Source organism: Fukomys damarensis, unplaced genomic scaffold (genome assembly GCF_012274545.1).
Source record: "Fukomys damarensis isolate Sample0158 unplaced genomic scaffold, DMR_v1.0_HiC HiC_scaffold_13, whole genome shotgun sequence".
NCBI lineage: Eukaryota > Metazoa > Chordata > Mammalia > Rodentia > Bathyergidae > Fukomys > Fukomys damarensis.
Window position 1 is genome coordinate 33,348,419 of NW_022900925.1, and position 24,981 is coordinate 33,373,399.

The 24,981-nt window shown below is 59.8% G+C and overlaps 1 protein-coding gene across 1 annotated transcript in view; it reads right to left on the reverse strand.

The window, feature by feature from the left end:
• Positions 1-687: 687 nt before the first annotated feature.
• Positions 688-24,981, reverse strand: part of Cacna1g (calcium voltage-gated channel subunit alpha1 G) — a gene marked incomplete at its 5' end in the record, with an annotated part of 56,339 nt that continues 32,045 nt past the window's right edge. Inside the window, 24 exons of the mRNA XM_033763102.1 lie at positions 688-2,020; positions 2,511-2,576; positions 2,908-3,077; positions 3,329-3,506; positions 4,801-4,935; positions 6,522-6,665; positions 7,250-7,582; positions 7,933-8,054; positions 8,156-8,234; positions 8,368-8,438; positions 8,653-8,786; positions 9,485-9,594; positions 10,234-10,385; positions 14,518-14,571; positions 16,289-16,502; positions 16,954-17,043; positions 17,813-17,938; positions 19,049-19,175; positions 19,708-19,892; positions 20,044-20,112; positions 21,633-21,756; positions 21,891-21,991; positions 22,726-23,139; positions 24,086-24,321. Of these exons, the coding sequence (XP_033618993.1) occupies positions 1,340-2,020; positions 2,511-2,576; positions 2,908-3,077; positions 3,329-3,506; positions 4,801-4,935; positions 6,522-6,665; positions 7,250-7,582; positions 7,933-8,054; positions 8,156-8,234; positions 8,368-8,438; positions 8,653-8,786; positions 9,485-9,594; positions 10,234-10,385; positions 14,518-14,571; positions 16,289-16,502; positions 16,954-17,043; positions 17,813-17,938; positions 19,049-19,175; positions 19,708-19,892; positions 20,044-20,112; positions 21,633-21,756; positions 21,891-21,991; positions 22,726-23,139; positions 24,086-24,321 (4,115 nt within the window). The remainder of the gene's footprint in view (positions 2,021-2,510; positions 2,577-2,907; positions 3,078-3,328; positions 3,507-4,800; positions 4,936-6,521; positions 6,666-7,249; positions 7,583-7,932; positions 8,055-8,155; positions 8,235-8,367; positions 8,439-8,652; positions 8,787-9,484; positions 9,595-10,233; positions 10,386-14,517; positions 14,572-16,288; positions 16,503-16,953; positions 17,044-17,812; positions 17,939-19,048; positions 19,176-19,707; positions 19,893-20,043; positions 20,113-21,632; positions 21,757-21,890; positions 21,992-22,725; positions 23,140-24,085; positions 24,322-24,981) is intronic.

Consider the following 24,981-nt stretch of genomic DNA (forward strand, 5'->3'; position numbering starts at 1 on the left):
CCTGCACCCCGGGAGACAGTAACCCACTGTTTCCACAGCTTCATCTCACAGCCGGCAGAAAGCGAGACCCAAGGCCAGCGGCGGAAGCCCAGACCCTTGCCGTCACCCACCACGCCAAGAAGAACGTGGCCAAAATCCAGGCCAAAACCCGGGGGAAGGAAAACCCAGACGCACACACCCCCACAACAGATCCAGCTCGCAGCAGCTGAGGCCGCCTCCCCACCTCAATCGCCCCATTAACCAAAACAGCTTCATTATGCCAATTTCCAGCTTTCAACGCGCGGCTGATCGCTGTCAGCAGAAATAAGAGTTAATCTGGAATTACATTCACTGGGCTGCCTGGCTAAGGCAACGTGATACAGCTTTGATAGGAGCGGGAGCCTTTGATTCCCAGCCTCTCCGGGCAGGGGCGCCCCCCTCGTGGTGGTGGAGGTGGGGATGAAGCCAGGCTGTAGCCCCCCAGGGCCAGGCATTTGGTTTGTCACGCACGCACACATGCAAGCACCCTGAACCTTCCCACCCCACCGCCCACTCCATACCTCCAGGCCTCACCGTGACCATCTGGACGTACCTAACTCTCCGTCCCCCTTTGCTTTTTTATTCTGGACCGTGATTAACTTTTTATTTTGGAAAATTACTTTATTTTATATAGATATATAGATATGTATGTATGTATATATAAAAAGGCTCCATTTCATTTGTAAAATCTGTTTTTCTTTTTCTCTTTTTTTTTTAACCCCTACAGAAAATGATCACGAGGTTAAAGGAGAGAAAATAAATTACATTACAGTTTCCAAAATGGTTCTCGCTCTCTGCCGAAGGTGGGCCACCGTCAGATTGTAATGCACTCTGGGTCCCAGCTTGTGCTTTTTTGCAAGAAGAGGGGATATAACTAGACCGGTTATTTTAGGTTAAAATAGCCAAGAGACAGACGCCTTCGCCTCAAAAATATTCTGAGACACATACAAGTGGAAGGAAACAAGTGTCTGCAGTCACAAAATGTCGTACATCCCGCATATACTAGATTCAATTAATTTAATAAAATAGAATATACATAGAGATTCTGCACAAACGTATTGCTTTCTCCCAACAGCTCCTGGTGTTGGGAACTCGGCCACCACTGGGCCGTCCTCTGTCTCTGTCTCTCTGCCTGGAGCCCGAGTCCCCGGGGCTGCAGCTTTGGATCCTCCGGAGGTCCCATCTGCAGGTACCTAGGGCCGTGGAGGCAGGGACGGCTGCCTCCTTGGTGTCTACGTGGGACTCTTTCAGGAATACGGCCCAGGAGGAGGGCCAGGAATTGCACCCAGTGGAGAAAGGTGAGCGGGACAGTGGGCGGGACTCAGGGGTCCGAGTCTGCCGGGTCGGAGGACAAACAGGAGAGACTCAGCATGTCTTTCTTTGGGGAGGGCGAGGCAGCCATGCTGTCAGGACCAGAGGCTGAGGGATCCTTGGAGTCGCTGGACGGCGCCCTCCTGCGGAGGCAGACGCCGGGACTGGGTGGGGGCCGAGGGCCTTGACTCTCTGGGGGGTCTATGGAGATACTGGGCGGGCTGAGTTTTTTCTTGGGGCGGCTCCCAGGTGCCCCGAGAGGCTGGCCACTGAGGCTGGAGGGGTCTGGTTCCAGGCGGGGCTGGGAGCCACTGTCCAGGCAGCTGACCGCGATAGAGTGCCTCCTCTGCTCGTCCAGCCAGGATGCAGGCCGGCGCCGGCAGCTCTGGGCCTCCACGCTGTGGCACTTCTTCAGGTCACGTGGGGAAGCGGGCTCCTCCTGGCCACCGATGGCCAGGAGGTCTCCTGAAACCCAGCTCAGTTCCGTGTCCAGCTCTAGGCTGCTTCTGGTCTCTGGAGGGTCCTTGCCCCGGTGGGGTTCTGGACCCAGGCGAGAGGCTGGCGGTGGGATGTGTTTGGAGACTTTGCTCAGGCTGCGGGCCAGAGGTGGGGAGGGCCGGCTCATCTCGGACAGCAGGTCTTCCCGGCTGCCCAGGCCCTGCACGTCTAAGGAATCAGTCCGTATTGCTGCCTGTAAGGGGTGGACAGAGGGCTTAGTGCAGGGGCTCCTCTCCAACCTGCACTGTCCCTGTCCCTTTCCTTACACTGAATGCCCCACCTCATTCAGCCGCAGGAGACCCCCAAGCTGCTCTTCTTGGGAGATGGGGCATGTGGGCCTGATCTCTACATCCACCAGGCCTCAGGTCCTCTGGGACGTGACACCTGGCAATCTCCACCCCACGTGAAACCAACCCCTTCCTCTTCTCTGCTGCTCGCTGCACCCCACTCGTGAGCGCTGACCGCTGTGACCTGCTACTGTGGTAATCTGATGGCACACGTGTGTCCACTCTCAGGCTTTGGCCTCGCAGGCTGCTCAGCGAGGGTGTGGGGAGTGGCTGGTGCTGTGCCTGCTCCCCAAGTGCACCGACTCAGCCGATCTCCTCCACCCAGGCTCAGGTACTGGGATACACACTGGGGCATGGGTGCTGGCCACGGCCACAGGTGCAGCAGACAAGCCTCACCTGCTCCATGAGTCTTTGTCCTCTGTCCCTCTGCAATGTGGGCTCTGGACAGTGGCCCAGGCTTGGCTGAAAGTGAAGACACTTAGGACCTGCCTCTGGTCCCGGGCCCAGTTCCAAGTATGAAAAAGAACAGCACGGCCACTCCAGGAAGGGATCCCTGAGCCCTTGTCCTACGCTACCTGAATGTGTGAGGCCCTGGGCCGTCACAGCCCACCTCTGGCCTCCTCAATGAAACCAGGGGAGGAGGGTCAAACTCCAGGAGCACACAGGCCACTTCTGCTTGTCCCTGGTCCCTAGAATTGGGCCTAGTGCATCACGGGGGCACAGCGTTTGGGGGAGAATGAAAGCGTCACCCAGGTGGTCATTGGCCAACAGTCCAGCCTTCCCCACTGCTCACCTGGCGTCTGAGGGGCCTCTGAGCCAAAGGGGAGCGGCCAGGCGGGGGCAGCATCGGTATGGTGCCCCAGGGGGAGGCGCTGTGGGGCTGGAGCATGTGGGGTGCATCTTTGGGAAGCTCTGGGATGTAGCTGGTGTCTGCAGGCTGGGAGTGAACGGACAGGATGGAGCCTGGGGAGGGGATAGAAGGGTGAAGAGACCTGAGCCCCTCCTTCCTACTCCATCAGAACCTGGCCCTCACCATCCTGGATGAAAAGCCACCCCACTCTGGCTGTGGGCTCCCTCGGGCCACGGCTGAGGGATCCCCAGAGGTCGAACAGACCTTTCCTGAAGCCTCCATGGCTCCCCTGGGTCGGGGCTGGGCTCAGGCAAGGTTGGGGTCTCGCTGTGTGAGCAAAGCTGTCCCGCCCCAGCCCTGGTACCTGACTGGGCTTTAGGGAGCCCCCAGCTCCTGTGTCCAAGGGACCCCTCGGCCATGCTCCCATTGCGGCACATGTAGCTGTCATTGGGCAGAGAGTGCGTCCGGCTGACCCCAGACTTGCGCACAGTCAGCAGGTCTGGTGCCAGCACTCCAGGCGCCTCCCCAAGGTGGGGCTCCATCTGCAAGAGGAACGGGACAGGGTGAGCAGGGAGGCCCTGGGTTGGTAATGGAGGCAGAGGTGGATGAGGGAAAGCAGGCCCTGCCCCCCAGGCCCCGCCCCCGGGACAAGGTGGTGATGGGCATGAGGTGGCGGGGGGGGGGGCAGACACACGATGATGAGCCCCCCTGGAGTGGGCAGAGAGGGGAGGCCCTGCACCCAACCCATGCCCCTGGCATCGCCTGCGAGCCTCCCAGTGGGGTCGGGGTGGGAGTAAGGAGGCATCTGAGAAGGGAGAGCAGCCCCTACTCCCGGCCCTGTGAATGGTCCCCCTGCACTTTCTAAAGACCCCCCCGGAGGCTCTGAAGGGAGCTCCGCCGTTCACAGGGGACCAGGGGACCTGGGTTCACGTGGGTGAGTGACAGATGAGCACTGGGGCCTGTCACAGCCCACTCCCCACCCCCACTGCAGCCACACAGGGGCTCTGGAGGGGAGGGTGGGTGGCCAGGCCTGGGAACTACGGGCTCCGTTCCTCCCCCTGTGGATAGAAATGGGTTTGGGTCATCTGCTTCAAAGAAGGGGGTAATGAGCCCTGGAGGGAGCCCGCGTTTGCGCTCCACCCCCTGCGACCCCTTCCCTTGAACTGCTCGTCCCTAGCTCTCATGGACTCGTTCCCACGTGGGCCCAGCAGATCATTCAGCCCCAGCAGGCCAGGGAGGTCCTGCCAGAGGACAGTCTGGGTCCTCTGCTCCCTTCTCAGTCCCGCACCCCACTCGGGATCCTCAGCCCACGGTCAAGGCCCCACCCACCCGGGCCCTGCTCTGACATCAGGCCGGGAAGAGGGGGCTGCTCACGGTCAGAAGGAGACGGGGACACAAGGACACACAGGGACAGTGACAAGGGAGACAGGCACAGCCCCCAGGAGGAGGAGGGCATGGTGGCGGCAGCAGGTGTGGCTCCCACCACTTGGCCGTGGTGACATCTCATGTGGGGGACAGGAGGAAGGAGGGCTGAGGGAGGGGAGGGCTGGCCTGCACAGGGCTCCAAACACAGAGGCTGGCTCTGAGGCCACTACTGTTTTGGGGTGTCACTCCTGGAGTGAACCTTTTAGAGCTGCTGCCCCTCTGGGCCCGGCTTCCATTTTATCTTCTCTAATGTCTTGGTCCCCCAGGGGAGACCTGAAAGGCCTCACGTCCAAGAAGGCCCGAGGGGGACGCCTCTGGGCAGGGGCCGATGCCAGAGGGGGTGAGGACCTGGAGCCTTGCAGCCAGCCCGGCCCAGCCGGCCAGGGGGGCATGAGGGGTGTGTGCATATACACTGCTCTCCGGGGCACTAAGTAAGAGTGTGTGAGGGTCATCAGGCAAAGAGTCATCCGTCAGAGCTAGAGAGCAGGACGGTTCAGACACAATCTCTGACGTCAGAGACAGAGCCTCCATCTCAGCTAGAGGGATCTAGACAGGAGAGAGATGACCAGGCATGAGAAACCAGGACGGCGGACGGCGCAATTCCCCTTTCCGCAAAGCAGGGGTGGGGGAGGCAGCCCTGCCGCGACCCACCCCTTTCCCGAATAATCAACCGCGCCTCCCCTCACCCACTTCAGCCCCTGCTCTGATCAGAGTCTGCAGCCGGCACCACAGAGCAAACAGTGACAAAGCCGGGACACAGAGATGGGTTCTCAAGATACCCAGGCACCTGAGCAGCCACTCCCACACGACCACTACCCAGGGGAGTGGAGGAGCCTGGGCTTTGACGCTCACGCAGATGACACCCAACCAAAAAAATAAAGGAAGAAAAAAAGAGAGAAAGGCCAGCGAAGCCATCTCCTCTCCTCTCAGTGCAGACAGAGCGGTGTGGGGGGTACTGGCAGCTGTTTTCTGCCTATTCTCTCTGCTTCCAAAAGCCTGGCAGGACTTGGCCTGCCCCCAGATCCTCCGCCTGCCTGCTGCACCCTGCAGCCTGCACGCTCTCTCCAGCTTGGGTCCTGGGAGATGTTGACCCCACCAGGCTCCAGTGGGCACGTCAGAGCCGCCACACCATCCGGCTAGCTCTCCTGTGGTCTGCAGGGGGGCGGTCACAAGGTCTCTTGGACTCTGGGGGAGAGGGACTGGGCTGGCAGCGGTCCCAATCGCCTTCCCATCACCCCTCTCCTCTCCTGGCACCTTTCCTGTGAGCCTGGGAGGTGCAGGGCAGGGACTGGCTTTCCCGCTGGTCCTGCTAGGTCACTGCCAGGCCTAGCTTGGATCCGGCAAAGTCACGGGCACTCGCCATTTGCCAGTCACTGCCCGTGTCTCTGCACTGGGTAAAGTCTTCCTAGGCACCCGCCTGCCACCCAGCAGAGCCTTCAGAAACTAAGTTCCTCCATCTCCAGGTGATACCTGTCAGGTCCCGCCTGCTCCAGGTCTGCCTGGAGCTCAAGGTCTGCTCTGCCCCTGACCTAGGGGCGAGACAGGGGACCTGGGCCAAGGGAGGAGAGGAGGAGCCCAGAAAGCAGAAGCTCTGGATGTGGCCGCAGTGGGTGCTGTGGGAAGGGGCCAGGCTGGGTAGGGGGAGCCAAGTCTTATTTCACGCCATGGTCCCAGAATCCATGTCAGTTCCCCTAGGACCCAAGTCACTGGCTACTGACAGTGCTCATAATTCCAGGGGCTTAGAAAATCACCAGGAGACTTGGGGGAGGGTACTGGACACCACAGAAAAATAGACTGTGGCTCAAGACATGGCCTAGTGCGGGTCCCTGGTCACCCGCTGTCCCTGGAAACCCCTAGAGTCCCACTGCCCCACCCCTCTTCCCTTCCAGATTCTTACAAAGCCCCCCCAACCCTTCCTGCACCACGCCCCCTTCGAAGAGCATTCTCAGTGCCCCACCTCCCGTGTCGGTTCCAGAGCAGCCTAGACCCCCACCCCCAGCTGACTCCCGCCTACCTCCACTGAGGCCCTGTGACTACTCTTTCTCAAGACCCCCAGCCTCCCCAAAAGCACAGCACAGCATGGCACAGCTTGGCACGGTCGGGGTGGGGGGCACAGCACACAGCACAGTAACCTGTGGGTCGGAGCCGCCTGGGCCGGGGGCGGAAGGGAAGGCAGAAGGCTGGCCCCCTGGGCCCGCCAGCTCGTCCATCAGCTTCAGCTCCCCGTCCAGGGAGCCCTGGATCAGCAGGGAGATGGTGTCAAACAGCTGTCTGTCCTGGGAGGACCAGCCCATCGGGGGAGTTGGGGAGCGGGGGGAACACAGGGCAGTGACGGGAATTGTCATGGGTTTGACAAGGGCGGAGGAAGCGGGGGTGAGAGCCACAGGACACACACGCGTGCACATGCATACACACAGTCACGGAGAGGCGAGAAAGAAGAGGGGCCGTGTGGGAGGGGGCAGGGAAATGGGAAGGGAAGACGAGCAGGAGAGAGGAAGAGGGAATCAGGGATTAGTAAAAAGGATGGCGAGATGAAGGGAACCAGGCAGGTTAAAGATGGGTAGGAAGAGGTTCAGCAGTTGGGCAAGGGAAAGAGAAACAGGAAGGAAACAGAAAACTTAGCCTTGAACCTAAGAGCCAGAAAGGGAGCCACACCAGGCTGGAGGAGCAGGGGACAGACAGGCTGGCACATCTGCGGCCACACTGCTGAGGGCCGCCCTGCCATCCCTGCCGCTGGTCCCTCAGCACCCAGAGGATCTAGGAAGAGCCCTAGGTTCCACCGGGCTCCCTGTCCACCACCCGCTGAGATGCTGGCCACCCACCCCACACTGCCGGCTGTCGCAGGGTGCTGCAGGCTCACCGTGGGGTGTTCGAGGGAGTGGGCCGCCTCGTGTGGGGCCCTGGACTTGGGGCTGTCAGGGCTGTCGGGGCCCTGCAACCCAGGCCAGAGGAAGGGGCTCCCGAGTGGCGAACGGGGCTGCGGGCTGAGCGTCTTCATCTCCAGCTCCAGCTCCGCCTCCAGCTCGGCCTCCTCTTTGGCCTCCTTGTTGCTCTCCTCCAGGTGCTTCATGAGCACAGCGATCACCACGTTGACCAGCACGAACTGGGCCGTGAGCACAAAGGACACGAAGTAGATGGGCGAGATGACAGTGTTGTAGCAGGTGGACTCCTGGTCACAGTCCCGGAGGGTGTCCTGGGGGAGGCAGGACAGAGGTAGCTGGGAGGATGGCGGGTGGAGCTGCCGCGGAAAACCGGGCCTTTGGTGCTACAGCGCCGAGGGCACCGAGGCGGGAGAAGGAATATGCGGGAGGAGGGAGCCCCAGAGTCCTGGGGACAGAAGAGCATCAGGGCCGCCTGGGGAGGTGCTGAGCCGGGCGTGTCCTGGGGGAGGGGGTTCCGGAGTGTTCTGGACGGGGGACAGAAGGGCACATGCTTTCATCCATGGCCAACTCATCTTCTCAAGAATCTTGGCTGAGAAAGTGGGGCTGCCTCCTTGCTGCCTGAGCCAGCCCTGGGAGGGCAGGGATTCGAGCAGGGCCTCACCTTCATGATGCCATTCCAGTTGTCACCTGTGGAGACTCGGAAGAGGGTCAGGAAGGCCATGCCAAAGTTCCGGAAGGTGGCATGCCGGCCCAGGCCCTCGCAGGGGTGTGTCTCGTCACACTCTGCGGGGGGAGAGAGGGAGAAGAGAGGCTTTCATGGGTCCAGGAGTCCAACGGCCTCCAGCCCCAACCCAGCCCCTCTGCCCTTCCCAGCCCCAACTCACCCAGGTCTCCAAAGAGTTCCACACCCAGAGCTGCAAAGATGAAAAACAACAGCATGAAGAGAAGTCCCAGGTTCCCCACCTGGAAAAGAGGGAAAGAAACGGAAATGGTGCTGCTGGATCTTCCAGTTCCCAGCTTCCCAGAGCCCCCTGTCCCTATGCAGAGTGCCACCCCCTCACCAAGAGGACCCCAGCCCACGGCACCTTCCAGCTACCTGGGGCAGGGCCTGCATCACCGTGTCAAGCAGCGCCCGCATGCCCACGGCCATCTTCAACAGCTTCAGCACTGCAGAACAGGACAAGGTCATCAGCTGCCCCTCTCTGACCCTGGTCACCCAAGGGGTGGAGCCAGGTGGGGTGGGGCTGGGGCTGGTGGGTTGCCCAGGATGCCGGGCAGTCTACATCCGCACCAGCTCCAGACCTTCCACTTTGGAGTTGGTTGTGTGCTCTGGGCTGGTCACCCTGGGCGGGCAAGAAGTGGGCAGGGAGCCTGGACCCACCTCGGGCGATGCGCAGCACCCTCATGATGCGGATGATGGTGGGGTTGATGGGCAGTGAGGCGTTGACCTCAATCTCCTCCAGTGTGATGCCCATGATGGACAGCAGCACGATGGCCAAGTCCAGCTGGTTCCACCTGGAAAGCCCGGGACACAGCTCCCTGAGTGGGGGGTGGGGGTGACGGAGGAGGGGCAGTTGTGGCGCAGAAAGACCCAGCTGGAAAGGAGGGCAGAGGTCAGCTGGTGCAGCCTCCCGTCCTGCAGAGAAGGGACGTGGCTTGTCTAAGGCCACACAGCCAGCTAGTGGCACAGGTAGGCAGAACTAGGCCTTAGCTCCAGGGTCTCTGCTTTTCATCGACATTCATCTGCTTCTTTTATTTGACACTTACACGGTGTCTATTCCATGCCAGGCACTGTTTTAAGGATTTTACAAGTAGGAGTTCAGAATCGCACGACCGTCACGGATACTACTATTATTTCTCACTTTACTGATGAGCAAAGTGGGGCTCAGAGAAGTTGAGTAACTTATCCAAAGTCACCAGCTACAAAAGGGTGGAAGAACTAGGCAGTCTGGCTCCAGGCTCTGTGCCCTTTTACCCCAGGCTAAGCCACATCGATTTCTAGCTGCCGAGGGCCTCTAAGTCCTGTCTTGTCAAATTCTTTCCATCCCTTCCCAGCTCCCAAGCCCTGGATGCTCCCCAAACCACCAATGTCAGCCCTAGGTTGGGGGCTGGATCCCAGGACTTAAGGGTCTTCAGGCACTAAGTCCGCTGGGTCACTGCCCAGAGTCTCAGTCTGCCCTCCCTCCCTCCCCTCCTCCCCTCCTCTCCGTTACCTGTCCTGGAAGAACCTGCGGAAGCCAAAGGCCACCAGTTTGAAAACTGACTCCAAGACGAAGATGACGGTAAAGATGTAGTTGCAGATCTTCAGAGCCTCGTCCAGGATCTGGCAGGGATGGGGGCAAGAGGTAGGGTCTCCGCAGGTCAGGGCTGACACCTGCCTCAGCTCCTCCACCACCACGCCTCGCAGGAGTGGAGACAAGATGGATCTCAAGGGACCTATATCCCCTTCCCACCACGATGGCAGACCATCGGCCACCGCCCAAGACAGGGGGGCCTTGTTCATGTGAACGATTCAAGCCCATGCTAAAGGATCTCCCTCCCTGAGAGACAGTGAGAAGAACACACAAGAGAGTACTGGAAGGCCCAGCACGATCAGATTGCAAGGGGCTCTGTGCCTTGCCAACTCCATCTCCCATTGTACAGATGGGGAAACTGAGCGGTGCTGGGGATGACTGGAAAAGTGGCAAGATCACAGGTGGGATCTGGAGCTGGCCAATCTCTCTCTCTCTCTCTCTCTCTCTCTCTCTCTGGCACTGGGGACTGAACTCAGGACCTTGTGCTTGAGGCAGGCGACGGCACCGCTGAGCTGAATCCCAGGCCCCGACCAATCTCTTTAAGTCTCAACATCCTTACTTATGAAACAAGGATGACATCCGTAAGGAAGCCCAGGCTGTGTGCTCAGCGCTCGCTCGGCACAGAGACGCCTGGGCTGAGGGGCTGCTGACTGGTCACTCACTCTTACCTGGGGCTGCTGGTAATGTTCCATGGCCATGGTGACCACATTCAGCCCGATGACCCCCGTGATGAAGAGGTCCAGGTAGTGGCTGGTGCACAGGTGGTGGACGAGGAGCCGGAAGCGGGAGTAGTCAGAGTAGTAGGGCTTGCACTGGGCTTCTGGGAGGGGAAGGGAGGAGAGCAGGGTGATGTCAGCCTCTGTCCCCCCACCCCTCCCCCCACAGCCCGGCCCAGCCGCCAGCCTCTATGCCAGAGCTAAACATTCCGCGTCACCAGTGTCCTCGCCTTCCCCTTGTGGGGCAGCTCTCTTGGCAGGGCCCCCTCCAAGCATCTGTTCTACTGGCTGCAGTCAGGGGGCAGGATGGGCCAGGACATGCAGAGTTCCCCACCTCCATTAGACACCAGGTGAGCCCCTCCCCTAGGCAGCCTCCGAAATCACCAGCCCCTCTTAACACCTCGGCTCAAATTCTGAAGCGAGGCCAGACCAGCAAGATGAAACAGACCCCGCCTTGTGGGGCTCAGAGGAAGCCCTGTCAATGCATCGCCTTCACCTAGTTCAGCCCCTGGGGGAGCCGAGATTACCCAGATCTGGGATTTGTAGATAGAGCTGGAGATTGGAAATTGACATCTTCTTGGCTGGCTGCACGGAGCCACCACAGGGCCTCCGGGGACAGGGCCTGGGTCTCCGGCAGCCTTATGCTGAGGAGGGCCATGGGGAGGGTGCTAGGCTCTGCCCCGTCCCAGATGCAAGCTGGGAGGGCCCCTGACAGACTCACCTAGTTTCTAACGAGGCCGTGCCCAGCCTGCCCCTGGGTGTCGGGATGGTGTGAGAGCGCAGGCTGGGCCAAAAGCACTGTCTGAGATCTGTCACAGGCACAGCATTGCTCTTGTAATTAACCAAGCACTTAGTCATAAAAATTAGTGCCAGGAGGTGAGCCTGCACTGAGAGCAGGAGATCGTAGGGGCCCCTCCTCCAGGTGCTGGGGAAGGGCCACACCAAGGGAAGGCACACGGCATCCGGAGTGTGTACAGATTGGTCTCCAGGGCAGCCTCAGGTCCCAGACAGCCCTTCCCTCTCGGATGGAAGCCAGCTAGTAAAGGCTGCAGACTCTGAGGCCTGGCCCGGAAGCTGCCTCAGGGGTGGCAGGAAGCTTTGGGACCAGGTTAGCTCAGATATAACCATCCTTTCCCATGCAGAGGACCACTCAGCTGAGAGGTGAACTGAGGCAGGGAGCAGCCTTGGGTGGGCCCCCACCCAAGGCTGAAGGAGGAAGAGTGCCCAGGAGCAGTGTGGTCAGCCCCGCAGCTGCTCTGCTCCAAGCCTACCCGGCCCCGCTCCACATCGGCCTTGAGGTGTGGATAACCAGAGGCACAGGGACCCCAATAAGGTTGAGTGTGCCTTAGGGGTACACAGGGCCATTCTTTTGTGTCCAGAGATGGGCCAGCCGAGGGTGAGGGGCAGCATGAGGCCACTGGTCATCTACACCCGATTGTGGAGAGTGGGCGGGCTGCTGGGCGTCTTCCTTCCTTCCTGCAGTACCGTGAGAACCAGAGGGCGCTAGTCGCCCTGCGTTGCCTTAGCAGCCGGAACTCTTTCTCTGCATTAATCTCCATAAATGCCGAGAGCACCCGATCCCATTATGCTAAAATATGAATGGAGAATTAACTAAAATGTTTGAATACAATTAGGTTAGAAAAAGCGGCTCCTTATTAGCCCCATTATTAGCTGTGACAATGCAGACGGGAAGCTGGAAGAGAGGCCCTCCTCTCTGTGACCCCGGCCTGACTGTACAGGTAGCCCCAGGCCAAAAGGAGCTGCTGCCTCTGCAGTTCTGCCTTCTGGTCTTGCTCTGAGAGCTGGGTGGGCTTGGATCCAGCCAGGGGTCTCTCCCACCAGGGAGGTAGGGATGGGACAACTGAGGCAGACATTTGCTTGTGGCCCTCCCATCCAGAGTCCCTATCCCAGGCCTGCAGGTGCTGGGCTGTCGGTGCCCCTCTCCTACAGCCCAGGTCCCAGAGCAGCAGGCCGGTCCCGCGGGCCACAGCTCGCCACCCCCTGTGCTGTAACCGAGCAAAACCTGCAGGCCCCAAGCTTCCAGCCCAAGTCATTGGTCACATCTCCCTGCCCCCCACCAGTACGAGCTGCCTTAGGTGAGGAAGACACCAGAGTCGGACAGAAGGCAGAAGGGCACCAGGCCCCTAGCCAGGCGGGCAAGAGGGCGCTGAGTGGCAACAGGCGCGATGAGTTAGTAGGGGTCACAGGGAGCCCAGGGCACAGCCAGGGCAGGTCGTGGGCAAAGGACAGTGACAGGGAGAGAGTGGAAGGCAGGGACACTCCCCAGGACACGGGTCCCCCAGCAGAGGCGTTGCCTTTGGCTGCTGTGGGTCCTGCCCTGGGGAAGGATAGGGGGTAAGTGGAGGTGACTGTCACAGGTGGCCAAAGAGGACCAGCAGCCCCAAGGGTCTGGTCAGGCCCATTCCCGGAGAAATCAAACTCTTCCCTTCTGCCTTGCCCTGGGTCTGGTGGCCCAGGGAGGAGTTGTGGTGCACAGGTTTGATTCCCAGCAGCCCCAGGCTGGGAGGGTGACTATGTCTCCTGTCACCCCAAGAGCCAATTGGAAATGCAGAGCCCAGAAAACTAGGAGTACTTGTCTGGGGCCCGGGAATCCGCGTGGGTAAGCGCTCTGGGTGATGTGGATGTACACTGCAGTCTGGACCCTCCAGGGAAACCCAGGTGCTGGGGAGAGGGTTTGGGGATATTCTTTACCCCTGTTCAAGATCTCTGTGTCCTTAAGTCCAACAGCATCAGGACAGCAGACCCAGCATGCGGGTGCAGGGTGAGGATATGCAGCGTACACTGTACAGTCAGCATGTCACATCTTGGGGCTGGCTGTACTGAGTCATGGGACATCCCGTCTGATGGGACCTCCATGGGCCAGCCCAGGACTAGGTGTTTTGAGGTGAGCTTACGTGCACACTTCAGCCCACGGCCCCAGTGGGAAAAGCTGAAGATTACCTTCTCCCCTCTCCCCCACGTCCCCTAACACTTCAAGGGTTCACAGAACAGCCTGACACAGAGACATGGGGAGTCCCACAGCCCAGACACAAACCAGCCACAGGCTCCTGAGCCCCAGAGAAATGGGCCCTCAATGCCAAATACGTAGCTCAGCACCCTGGGGACAGGTGTGGATCTGTCGAGGGCAACAGGAATGACTGGGGATGAAGGCTCAGAGGTCCCCCTTGAACAGTCCCTGCGCCCCCTAAAATCGGGGTGGAACGTGGCCAAGTAGGGCAACGGAAAGAGTAGAGTGAGACAGCAAACGGCTCCCATTGATTCCAAGCCCTGGGCAGCCTCAAGAGGCAGCCACCCGAGGGTCCTTCGGTTCTCTGCAGTATTTCTAAAAGCTTACAAGAATCAAACGTTTGCCTGTGTTAAGACTCCACAGGCTAACTTAAAGGCAAAATGGTCTTTTTTCCGCCATCTTTCACTGTGTAACCTTCTGCAGCTCCAAAATTCTGACTAGCAATTAGATGCACCTTTGATTCGTAAAATGGGTGAAACAGTTACTGAAGCGCTGTTAACTTTCAGAGGCAGTCTTCCAAACTGGGGTCTGCAGGAGGAGGTGATGGGGGAATCAGGAGGATAAACAGCTTGGGAACCACAAGCCAGGACATCAGGGGGTGTGAGGAGCTCCCACAGCCCTGTCACAGACTCTCTGATCCTCCAAACCTCAGTCTGGGGACCTGTATGGGGGGACCAGGGGAGCCAGGGGAGGGCAGGTGGCACTGGGAGGCCTTCCCAGAGACACAGCTCTTGGAGATAAGGGCCTGACTCACTCCCAAACAGTAGGGTTTTCTGGAAGAAGCATGTGGCCAACTCAGGCCTCTGGTTCCCAATTCCTGATGTTTATGCCAATGACGTGGCCACCACAGTTACTTGACTATTAATGGGCCGGTTCAATTATTCATCATTACATTTTTAAGACAAATCCTTCCCTCTGCTCCTCTCATCCTGCGCCCTCCGATCAAAATCTCCCCCTCAGACAAGAGGAGATGGAGAGACCTGCAGCTCTAATAACTGAAGAGTGGGACCAAGGAACAGGGTGCAGGGAGGAGGCAGCGGCAGGCCAGGGGTCTGCACCATGGCAGAGAGCCGAGTGCTTCAGCCTCTGCCCTCTTGGGGGCCCCAGGGACCCTTAGCTTTGCACCCCGGAGGACAGAATCAAGGAGCCATGGAGAGGGGCAGAGAGCACTTCCCCACACGCATGAACCCACGCCCCAGACGCAGTACCTGACGCAGCGCTGGCTGAGCTGCCGGAAGCAATTACATCGTCCAGCATTAGATCTAAAAGAACGAAACACGACATTGGTCATTGGCCGGCCCAGGCGTGCTGGGCAGGGCCCCTCTCAGCTGGCTCCCCCTCGGCTCTGACCCTCATTTTGCCTACAAATGGGGTACGCTGAGCACGGGTGGCTGGTTCTCAATTACAACCCCAAATTGGGAGACACAGGGCACTTGAGGAAGACTAATGATTCAGCCAGCTCGCTGGGGTCACAGGGGACGCAGGAAGGCACTGGGAGGGGCAGGCGGCCTGTCCCCAGAACAGACATCCTCTCTTGCTGCACCATGGCCTCAGCTGCAGTGCCAGACTCCAGAGGGGAGCCAGCTGGCCAGGCGGGGGCCATGGTACCTCCTGCCAAAAGAATTCCATCTGCAGATGCCCCTCGGAGGGAGACAGCCCTTTGGGAGGGGTGCGGGGTGCATGGAGCAGGGGCTGGAACACTGGGGACAGTGCACTCGCGAAGCTTAGGACTCAGTGGGGAAGGCAAGAGTGGATCCCCAGCCTGGAGCCGGACTGGGGTCTTGGGGTTGGTGGAGGGACACAGCGCAGAGAACTGAACTGCCCATGGCTGCCCGGTGACTCCTGAAGCAGCACCCTCCCCTGGAAGACAGCAATGGCCCTGCTCCCCACCTCGTGTGGCTCCCACACTCTCCCCTCTCTTCTGGGTGCCTGGTCACAGGCCAAGGGCAGAGGGGTCCCCGCAGCCCTGACTCGCCTGGTGGTACTCACTTTTCCACACACCACCAGGAAAACGCAGAGCCCTGCACGCGTCTTAGCAGCGGAGGGAAGACGGCTTGTAAGAGGGTGGAAAGAGGAAGGGAAACCCACAGAGCAAACGGGGACAGACACAGAGACACAGAGGCTGGGAACCCACACAGAGAGCCACGTGAAGGGATGTGGGCTGTGGCGGAGAGAGGCTCCGAGACTGGATAACAGACAGAAGCCGGGACAGCCGGCTGAGAGCCAGGCGCTCCTGCACCTGCAGCCACACCACAAACAGTGGCTCCTGCTGGCCGCTTGGCACACACCCTGCGCCCCAGGCCCAGTGTGTCTTTTCCTGCCACCCCAGCACCTCTGTGACACCGAGGCGCGAGGAGGGATGGCACAGGGCTCACCCACCCTGTGCAGCAGATGCTGGGGCCATAGGAGAGAGACTGAGGCTCATCATGAGCGAGGGGAGTTTTCTTTTTCTTCTTTTGGTTTGGCCAAGGCCCTGACAATCAGGGTCATGGTAGTTTCGCTAGGCCTAGGGAGGGAGAGCTGAGCTGCTGTCCCTTTTGCGGGTCCTGCCGAGATCTTGTTCAGCAGCTACTGAACTAGGCAGCCACAGTGTCAAGACGCTTGCCGGGCAGCCCTGGGGTAGGCTGGGCCGGCACCTGTGCCCATCCCGGGTCACTGCACACCAGCATGGGGCGATGTGGCACCAGGTTCCTAAGCCCCGAGGCTCCTCTGAGAGTCGCGATGAGAGGCCGTGCGCCAGCTCCCGCCTGGACAGCATGAGGCTGAGACCAGGGAGCCCACTGTGGGGGCAGTGTCCTCACCCGCAGGGCTGACCCGGTCTGCTCCATGCAGGCTCTAAAGGCAGACATGCTGCTGGGGAGAGGAGAGGAGGGGGGCAGGAGCGGCTTCTCCCTGCCCCCCCTCAGTCCCCGCCCCGGCCCCCTGCAGTCACAGGCCAAGGTCAAGCACGACCCAGAGAGATGTGGAAAGACTACCGACCGGCCATCTGCTTCTCCTTACTCCTTCTCTTTTTCTCCAGCCTCTTCAGCCGCTTCTCCTCCCGCCGCCGTGCCTCCTCCTCCTCCTGGTGCTGCCGGCACTTGTGGAAGTTCTCCACCACCACGCCCACAAACATGTTCAGGACGAAGAAGGCCACGATGAGCAGGAACGAGATGAAGTAGAGCAGCATCCAGGGGTTGTGGTTCATGATAGGCTGGCAGGAGCAGGAAGGACAGATGGAGGCATCAGCCCGAGGGCGAACCGTCTTGGGCGCTGCCCCTGCGTGCAGGGCCTGGGTGAGGAGTGGACCCTGTGGGTTTGGTGTTAGGCAGTAGGGAGGGGTGGGAACGGGGCAAAGGACAGTTGATATTCTCCACCCACCCACACACTGCTGCCCAGAGGGGACACGAGCCCAGGGTTAATAGGGCTTATAAGACTTTCCTGAGTAGCTGGATTTCCATGTCAAGTTCACTGATTTTTAAATGTTCATCACTAATTCCAAAAAATGTAAATGTATTGCAGGCCAATAAAACACAGCCAGATCCGACTCACGGGCCACCAGTTACAGCCCTGCTGTGAGACGTGGCCCCTCTCCGGTGTCACTCTTGCTGGTCAGTGCTTGCACTGCGACCCTTGGCATCAGCTCCTGCCCACCTCAGCCTCACCTGCTGGTCCACGCCCACAGCGTCCAACCCGTCGTACATGATGTCCACCCAACCATCCTTGGAGGCCAGCACGAACAGGGACATCAGGGCCTGTGCAGAGGGGCAGATGAAGCAGGAGGAGGAGACAGGCCACCTGACGTCTAGAATGAATGGCTGGGCCACCCATTACCCACCACCGGGGTGTCTCCTGGTAGTAGCTCTGGGGTGTCCAGCCTTTGGGAGGTCTGGCCGGGGTCATACTCCAGTCCCCAGGAAGACTCTCTGTCCCAGGGCTCCATGTGACCCAAAGCCACGAGAGACGACCACAGTGTCCGATCTCAGCCAGATAGGGAAAGGGACCCCAGAGCCCTGGGAATCCAGATATCAAAGCCAGCCAAACTGAGTGAGCTACCTCACCATTCACGTTTCTGTCTGCAGAGGTCGAGTGAGAAGAAACCCCGAGCCCAAGGAGGTACTATTAGGACCCCATTCACCAGCTGATGAAACCGAGGCCCTGGCAGACCAGCTGCCCAAGGTCACCAGGCTGCCAGACGGTGCTCATTTGACAAATGATTCACCTGCAGGCTGCCTGCACCCAATCTGATGTGTGTTGGCTGCTCTGCCGTGTGGCATGGTGGCCCTGGGCGAGTCCTCACGCTCATCTTGGGTGGAGCTCTCCAGAGGCCCCGTGGGCTCACTGGCTGGAGTGCCCCGGATGGACTGAGCCTGGCGACCGGCTGGCGGTTAGACAGCCAGGGACCGGTTTCTGTGTTTGCCCATCTCTCCAACTGAGTGGGCCCATCTCACTCAGTGTGACGGACTCGTGTCCCCTCCCAACTCCTGCCACCACCACCACCCCCACCTCCGGCCTGGGGCTCACCTGACCAAGGTTGTCAAAGTTGTATTTGTGCCGGACCCACCGGTAACTGGCCTCAGCACAGTCCGACTTGTTGGTGATGTTCCTGGTGTCCTCGCCCTGGCACACGAAGAACTTCCCTTTGAAGAGCTGGAAGCACACAGATGCCCGGGAGAGAGAGAAGTGAGCTGCGCTCCCGGAAACCAGGGCTCCCCAGCCCAGGGGCCCATGGGGTCTGGGGTCAGTCAACCTCCCTGCAGAGGTACCCGGTGGGTGGCCGGAAAGGGGCTGGAGTCCAGGGCTGTCTGGAAAGTTCACCCCCATTCCAGTGTAGACCAGGCCATGACAGCTGGGGTGGGTGGGAAGCGATTGCGGGAAAGGAGGATCAAAGGCCCGAGTGAGCTGCTTGGGACAGACCTAAACCGGCCGGAAGAGCCCCAGGACTGGACTCAACAATAGCTTGCTCTCCCAGGAAGGTGGGGGGGTCTCCCCGTTGGCCCTGTGTGGGGCGGAGGGTTCGGCAGAGAGGCTCCACACAGCTTTGGCAAATGCAGCCTGGTCCCTGGGGCTGGAGAATTTCTAGGAAACCCGGGGAGAGCCCTTCCCCAGGGCACAGTGGACATCCTGGGAACCACAGGAAGAAGGGAGGGAACGGGTGGGGGGTGGTGGCCACCAGGAGCTCCCACGCTACCCTAACTGTCAGCAGTCTGCCCTGCAGCTGGAACCGGACACTGGAAGATGAAGACAGGGTGGAGGGGCTCCCTGGTCCCCTGAGGCGTCTGCTGAATCCTGCAGGCAGCTCTGGTTCTTTCTCCTCCAAAGCCAAGTTTCCTCCCTGGGCCAGAAGCCAGGTTTCCCCGGCAGCCCCCACTTCCTCCCTCGTCTGGGGTCTGCGCCCGCCTGCCAGCACGCCGCTAACCTGGCCCAGCTGTCTGGGCCCTGGATCCCCAGGCCTGGCGTGTAGCCTGCCCTGCTCAAGCAGGGAAAGAAGGGAGGAGATCCCGGAGTCGGGGTGCAGGCCAGCATCTCCTTGGGAATGTGCTGGGGGCAGGGACAGCAGCCTGCAGTGTCCACGTGCCTGGGGCTTCTCTGAGGCCATGTCCCCTTTGGGGTCCATGGAGGCTAAGGGACCTGAGGCCTAAGACCCAGGAGGAAGAGTTCCTTTCTGGATGATGGCAGCAGTAGCATGAACCTCGGGGCCAAGAGGAGAGGACTCCTGGTGCTCAGGCTTTCGTGGACAGACCCCAGACCCCCACACACCTGCACCCCCAGGATGCCAAAAATGATGAAAAAGGCACAACAGATGACCACGATGTTGCCGATGGGCTTCAGGGAGGACATCAGCGTCTCTACCACCAGCTTCAGCCCCTGGGCCCGGCTGATTACCCTAGGGAGTGCAGCGAGGAGGGTGAGAGGGGTTCCTGCCCCGTTCCCACCCCAACCTTGGCCATTCCCCCTTTGGGGCCCTCCTCTCGGCTCCCCAACCTTCATTGTGGAGAACAGAGTCCTCTCTCCAGCGTCCTCTTCCTGCCATGAAGCCCCTGAGCCCCTGCAACCCGGAAAGGTTGCAGACAACCCCTCTCAGGATGACAAATGTATTCCCTGGTCAGGCTGGGAGTGGGGGACCCCTGAGAATGATGTGTGGCCCCTCACGGGGTGGGGACCCCCGGGGAAGCCACGGGAACCCTGCCTATGGCCTGTTATGGTGCCCCAAGCGGGGCTGCATTCGTGCCATGTCCTGTTACACAAGGTGGCCCTGGGAGAGAAGGAGGGTCAAGATGTCTTGAAGGGAATTCACCACAACCATGATTTGAGTGTCACTTGTGGTCCTGGGGGGTGCTGGCTGTGGGAGGGGTCCCGAGGTGACCACCTTGTGGGGAGGGGACTGCAGCAGCTGCCTGGGTAGCGTGGGGGGCCACCTGAGCGGGCGCAGGGTCCGCAGCAGCCGCAGCACCCTCAACATGCCCAGGATCTTGGTGCCGCTGTCGGAGACCATGGACACCAGGATGTCGATGACGGAGATGAGCACCAGCAGCCCGTCCAGCACATTCCAGCTGCTCCGCAGGTACGCCTGCTCCCCGAAGCACCAGCCCAGCGCCACCACCTGGGGACCACAGCCACCTGTCACCGGCCACCCTCGCTACAGTCCGCAACCCTCCCTCCACAGCAGCTGGCCCTCCCACCCTCTCCCAGCTCCAAAGTCTCCACGCCCACCAGGGAGCAGGGGCCCAACCAATGCCGAAAGCCACCGTCACCTTCACTGTCATTTCAGCCAGAAAGATGGCAGTGAAGATGTAGTTGGAGAGGGTCAGGAAGATGCGTTCCTGCAGGAGAGAGAGGCAGGTGCTGCCCACTGGGACCCCTTGCCCTGGGCCAGGTCTGCGTATAGAAGCCAAAGTCAGCTTGAAGCATTTGACACAGAGAGATCGGCTGCACCCGCACGATGACCCGGACAGTTCCCCGCAGACTGTCTCCGTCCCTGTCACACACACACAAGTGCCAGGTGCGGCCTGCCTGGACAGTCAGTCTCGTCCTTGTCCCGCAGCACAATCTCCCCTACCACACGGCCTGGAGGAAACACGCTCCGCACCACGCTGTTATCCAAGCCCCAAATCCCAGGCCCAATTCCCCAACTCCTTCTTGAAATTGGAGCAGGGTTGAATGCGCTCGCTGACCCCCACCTCCCTGCTTTCCTGCCGTGTGCCCCAGAAATGGAGCGAGGCAGGCACGCTGGGGGCCTAGGTACAGATGACAGTGACTACTCGGGCACCATTGCTGGGCCAGGCACGGACGGCCCACTGCCCGTGAGCTGAGGCCATGCGTGGTGGCCAAGAGGGGCCTGGAGGTGGTTGGCAGCGTGAGTGTGAGTGTGAGGGATGAAGAAACGGCAGGAGAGAGGCAGGCACGTTTGGAGCCAGAGGGGCTGAGCAGGAAGGCAGGGACGGTGACAGAGTGCTTGGCACATGGCCTGGGAGCCGGCAAGGTCCAGTGGGGGTCCCCAGTGCAGCCCACACACACCCACCTAGGCCCGGGCCAGCCCCTCCATTCCTGGGGCTCCCTGCAGCCCCACCCCGGCCTGGCTGGAGCCCACCCTAATGGAAAACAGAAGCCCCGGCAGCTCTGAAATCCAAGCAATAATGTGGGGGTAGCGAGGTGGGGGGAGGGGACCTCAGGCCACCTCCAAGCCGTGCTGCTAAATGCTGTGGGGGGAAGCAGGACCACTCCCCCCACCCTTCTAGGCCCAAACCGCTGCCAGTGGGAGGAGCCGAGACGCCAGGCTGGGAAGACAGCTCCCAGAACCCTACGGGGCCCTTCCCACAGAGGTTAGGTCCCCGGGTGGGGTGGCTGAGGCTCAGGTTTCTGGTCTCTCGTGCCCTTCTGGGAAGGACTGAGTTCAGAGCCAAGCAGAAGGGACCAATGTCCCCCTCTGTGACCTGGCTGGGCCCCGAGGAGCAAAGTGCAGCTCCCCTGTCCTACTGTGCATCACCCTCGGGCAGCCTGGCTGAGCTCCTCCCTAGAAGGACCTGTCTCAGGCTGCAGGGCCCAACCCTACGGGACTCGTACACATGCCTGCCCCGCAGGAGAACAAGCCGGCCATACACAGCCTGGGGTGCAGCACGGCACCCAGTGAGGCTGGCGTGTCCACGTAGGGGAAACCAAGGCAGGAAAGGACACAGAAGGCATCTTGGGGGGCCAGGAGGAGGGGCTGGAGTCTAAGAACCCTGAGGGTAGACAGACTGCCCGGCTGCCTCGATTCCTTGGCTGGCTCTGAGCTGAGCACTAACCCAGGAGGGGCCTTCTCTGAGCAGGACCCCACAGCCCTGTTTACATCCCGGTGACTCACAGCGCTGTGGGGGTCGATTTTGGGGCGCTCCATGGCAATGGTGATGCAGTTGAGGAAGATGATGACAAGGACCACGTGGTCAAACATCTTGTGGGTGATGATCCGGTGACACAGAAGGCGGAACCTGCTCCGGGTCAGAGGGGGGTGGGTCGCCTGCAGTCCCGCAGGACCCTCCCAGCCCGAGGCCCACTCACACCCCACTTCCAGCATCCCTGGGTAGCACCACGGGGGCACAGGCCAGGGTCCCTTCCCTGCTACCTTGACTGGGGAGGGAAGATGTAGGCTGACCAGGAGTCCCGCTCACGGCAGCAGGCAGGCAGCAGGGCGCGGATCCAGGCCCGGATTCGTTCCCCTTTGCTCTGCAGAAGAAACACTAGGGCGTGAGCTGGACTGGGCTTCGGGACCCTGGCCCGGCCCAGCAGCGCCTGCAGAACCTTTTCTCTTCCTTTAGTCCCAAACCTGCCTCCCTCCAAGCCGTGCAGCGTCCCCTACCCTGCAGCACCCCGTTGGCCTCCCTCATCCCCTGCACCCCCTGCCGGGGCTCCCCGCTCCTCCCACCGTGCTCCAGCCCAGCTCCCACAGGTCCTCCCGCTGAGCTTGGGAGCCACCTCAACGATCAGATCGTACTCATCACAGACACACCTGGGCAGAGGAGACACTGGGCCCTCTCCTCACGTGCTAACCCCGAATCCCGGGTCCCCGTGCCCATCCCCAGGGCAGAGGGGGTGGTGAGGGGCTGGGGGAGGGAGGACAGGTTAGGACAGGCTGGAAGTCAAGGCTTGTGACAAGGTCCAGAAGAGAAGGGGGGACGGGAGGGACATCAGTTTGGAGAGATGAGTGATGGGTCTTTCTGAGTCACAGGGCCATGAAAGATTCATACACATCTGCCTGAAACCATTCATAGCCACCAAGGACGGCAGTGCCGCAGCCCCAGGCATGATAAGGACCTGGCTCAGCAGGGCAGTGCGGGGGGAGTAGCTGCTTGGACTTCCCTGGGTTTAGAACCATAACTCCCTCATACTCTGCTGCTGGGCTGGGCACCGCTGCCCTTTCTCGAAGTCAGAGGGGGTCACTGTGCCCACGTGGGCCTCACCAGGTTGCCCTCATCATCGCCATCCTCGCCGTCCAGTGGGGGATCATCAGGCCGAGGGGCACGGGCCAGGCGCCCGGAAGCCGACTTGCCATTGCAGTCCTGGTGCTCCGAGGCGGAGCTCCGGTGGAGGCCCGGCACCTGCAGCGTGTCTGGCAGGTCAAAGGAGCTCTTGGCCTCCCGCTCCAGGGAGCGCCTGGGACAACAGTCACTGCCTGCGGGGCTGGCCCGCTCCTCCTCTGAGCTCTCCTCATCCTGGCTTTCCCGGCCCTCTCCAGAAAGCAGAGACCTCCGCTCCCCGCTGGGGCTCCGGCGCTTCAGGCTGGGGGCTCGGCCCAGGCTGTTGCGGCTGGAGCGCCTGCTGGTCCAGCTGCTGGCTGCACTCCAGGGGCTGTGTGGGGAGCTGCGTGTGCTGGGCTGTGGAGTGAGAAGAGGAGGGACCTCAGCAGGGCGCGTGGCCCTGCACCCCTCAGCATACCCTGTCCCGTGGCCTCCCTGGCATGACGCTGGGGGCACAGGTGTGAGCAGGAGCCTCTGGCCTGGGTTCAGATCCAGGCTCACCCCATTCAGCTATGACTCAAGGGAAGCTATTACACCTCCCTGTGCCTCTGTTTCCTTTAGTGTCAAGTAGACATACAGTAGCGCTTGTCCTTCATTTAGTTGGTGAGTGAGGTAATATCGCTGAGAGGCAGCATAAAGTAACCAGCAAGCAGAAACCCAACTCAGGAGCAAGAAAACAATCCAAATGAAAATGTGAGCAAAGGAGCTGAACTGATATTGCTCAAAAGACCAGAAGGGCCAACAGGCACATATAAAATAATGTTTGACAGCACCGATCATCGGGGAAATAAAAAGTAAGACCACAAGATGTCACTTCACACCTCTCAGGATGGCTGCTATCAAAAAGGATGCAGAGGCTGAGGCAGGAGGATCGCTGTGAGTTCCAGACCAGCCTGGGCTACATAGTGAGTTCCAGGGCAGTCTCAACTACATAGTGAGACCCTGTCTCAAAAAAGCAAAACAAAACAAAACAGAAAGGATGTGGAGAAAAGGGGCACTTTGGTGGCTGTGTAAATTAGTGCAGCCATTATAGAAAACAGTATGGGGGGGGTCCCTCAAAAAAACTAAACCAATAGAACAATTACATGATACAGCGATCCCACAACTGGATATATGTACGTACATGTAATGTATACTGTATATAAAATATACATTTATATATATAAGATATATTTATAATACATATAAGAACATCCATGTTCATTGTGGTATGACTCCCGATACAAGATATGGAATATGGTGTGTCTACTACAGGTGCGTATAATGGAAGACTATTCAGCCCTTAAAAGGGAGATCTGGTCACCTGCATTAGGATGCGCTGGACCTGGAGGATTCTTATTATGCCAAGTGAAATAAGCCATGCAGAGGCAGATACTGCAGGGCCCCATGTACATGCGGAATCTAAAATACTTAGAGAAGTAAAGAGGAGAAGGGTGATTTGCAGGGGCCGTGGGGATGACAGTAGGAGACGCTGGTCAAAGGGTACAAAGTTTTGGTGAGACAGGAAGAACACATTTTTGAGGTTTACTGCTAGTGTGACTATAAGAAAATGATGAGGTGATAGATATGTTAATTACCTCGATTTAATCGTGCCATATGTATACATGTATCAAAGCACCACATTTTACTCCATAACTAGATGTAACTATTTGTCAATTAAAAATGAAATCTTAAACAATAAAAATAAATGCACAAAACACGAAGGCGTGGGCTGTGACAGCAGCCTCCTGGACTGACAGGCTGGCTCTGTCGCTGGCCTCAGCCATCCCCAAAATGGGGGTGAGGATGGCGCTCACCCCGCAGCGCAGTGAGACTTAGATGCATCCAGAGCGCTCATAAGCAGCGTCTGCCAAGAATCGGGGACTAGATGAGGACTGATCGTTAGGAAGTGAAGGAAAGAGGGGCACCCGGCCCCATCTGACAGACGGAAGAGGCTCTGAGAGGTTGAGCCTTGCCCAAGGTCGCACAGCGAGGGCACAGCAGAGGCAGGATCAGAGCCCTGCTTTCTCCAAGGCTGCTCCTTCGCTCACCAGCACGGCCAGCCCTGACACCAGGCCCTGTCCAGCCCCTGGTCCAGGGGCCGTGCCCCTGGGCTGCCGTCCCTCTTCCTCCTGTCCTCCCAGTGTCTGCCACCGTGGGCACCCCCCAAGCACCCCCTACTGGCGACTTCATCTCGTGGGCAGCCCCAGGCTCGGCGGA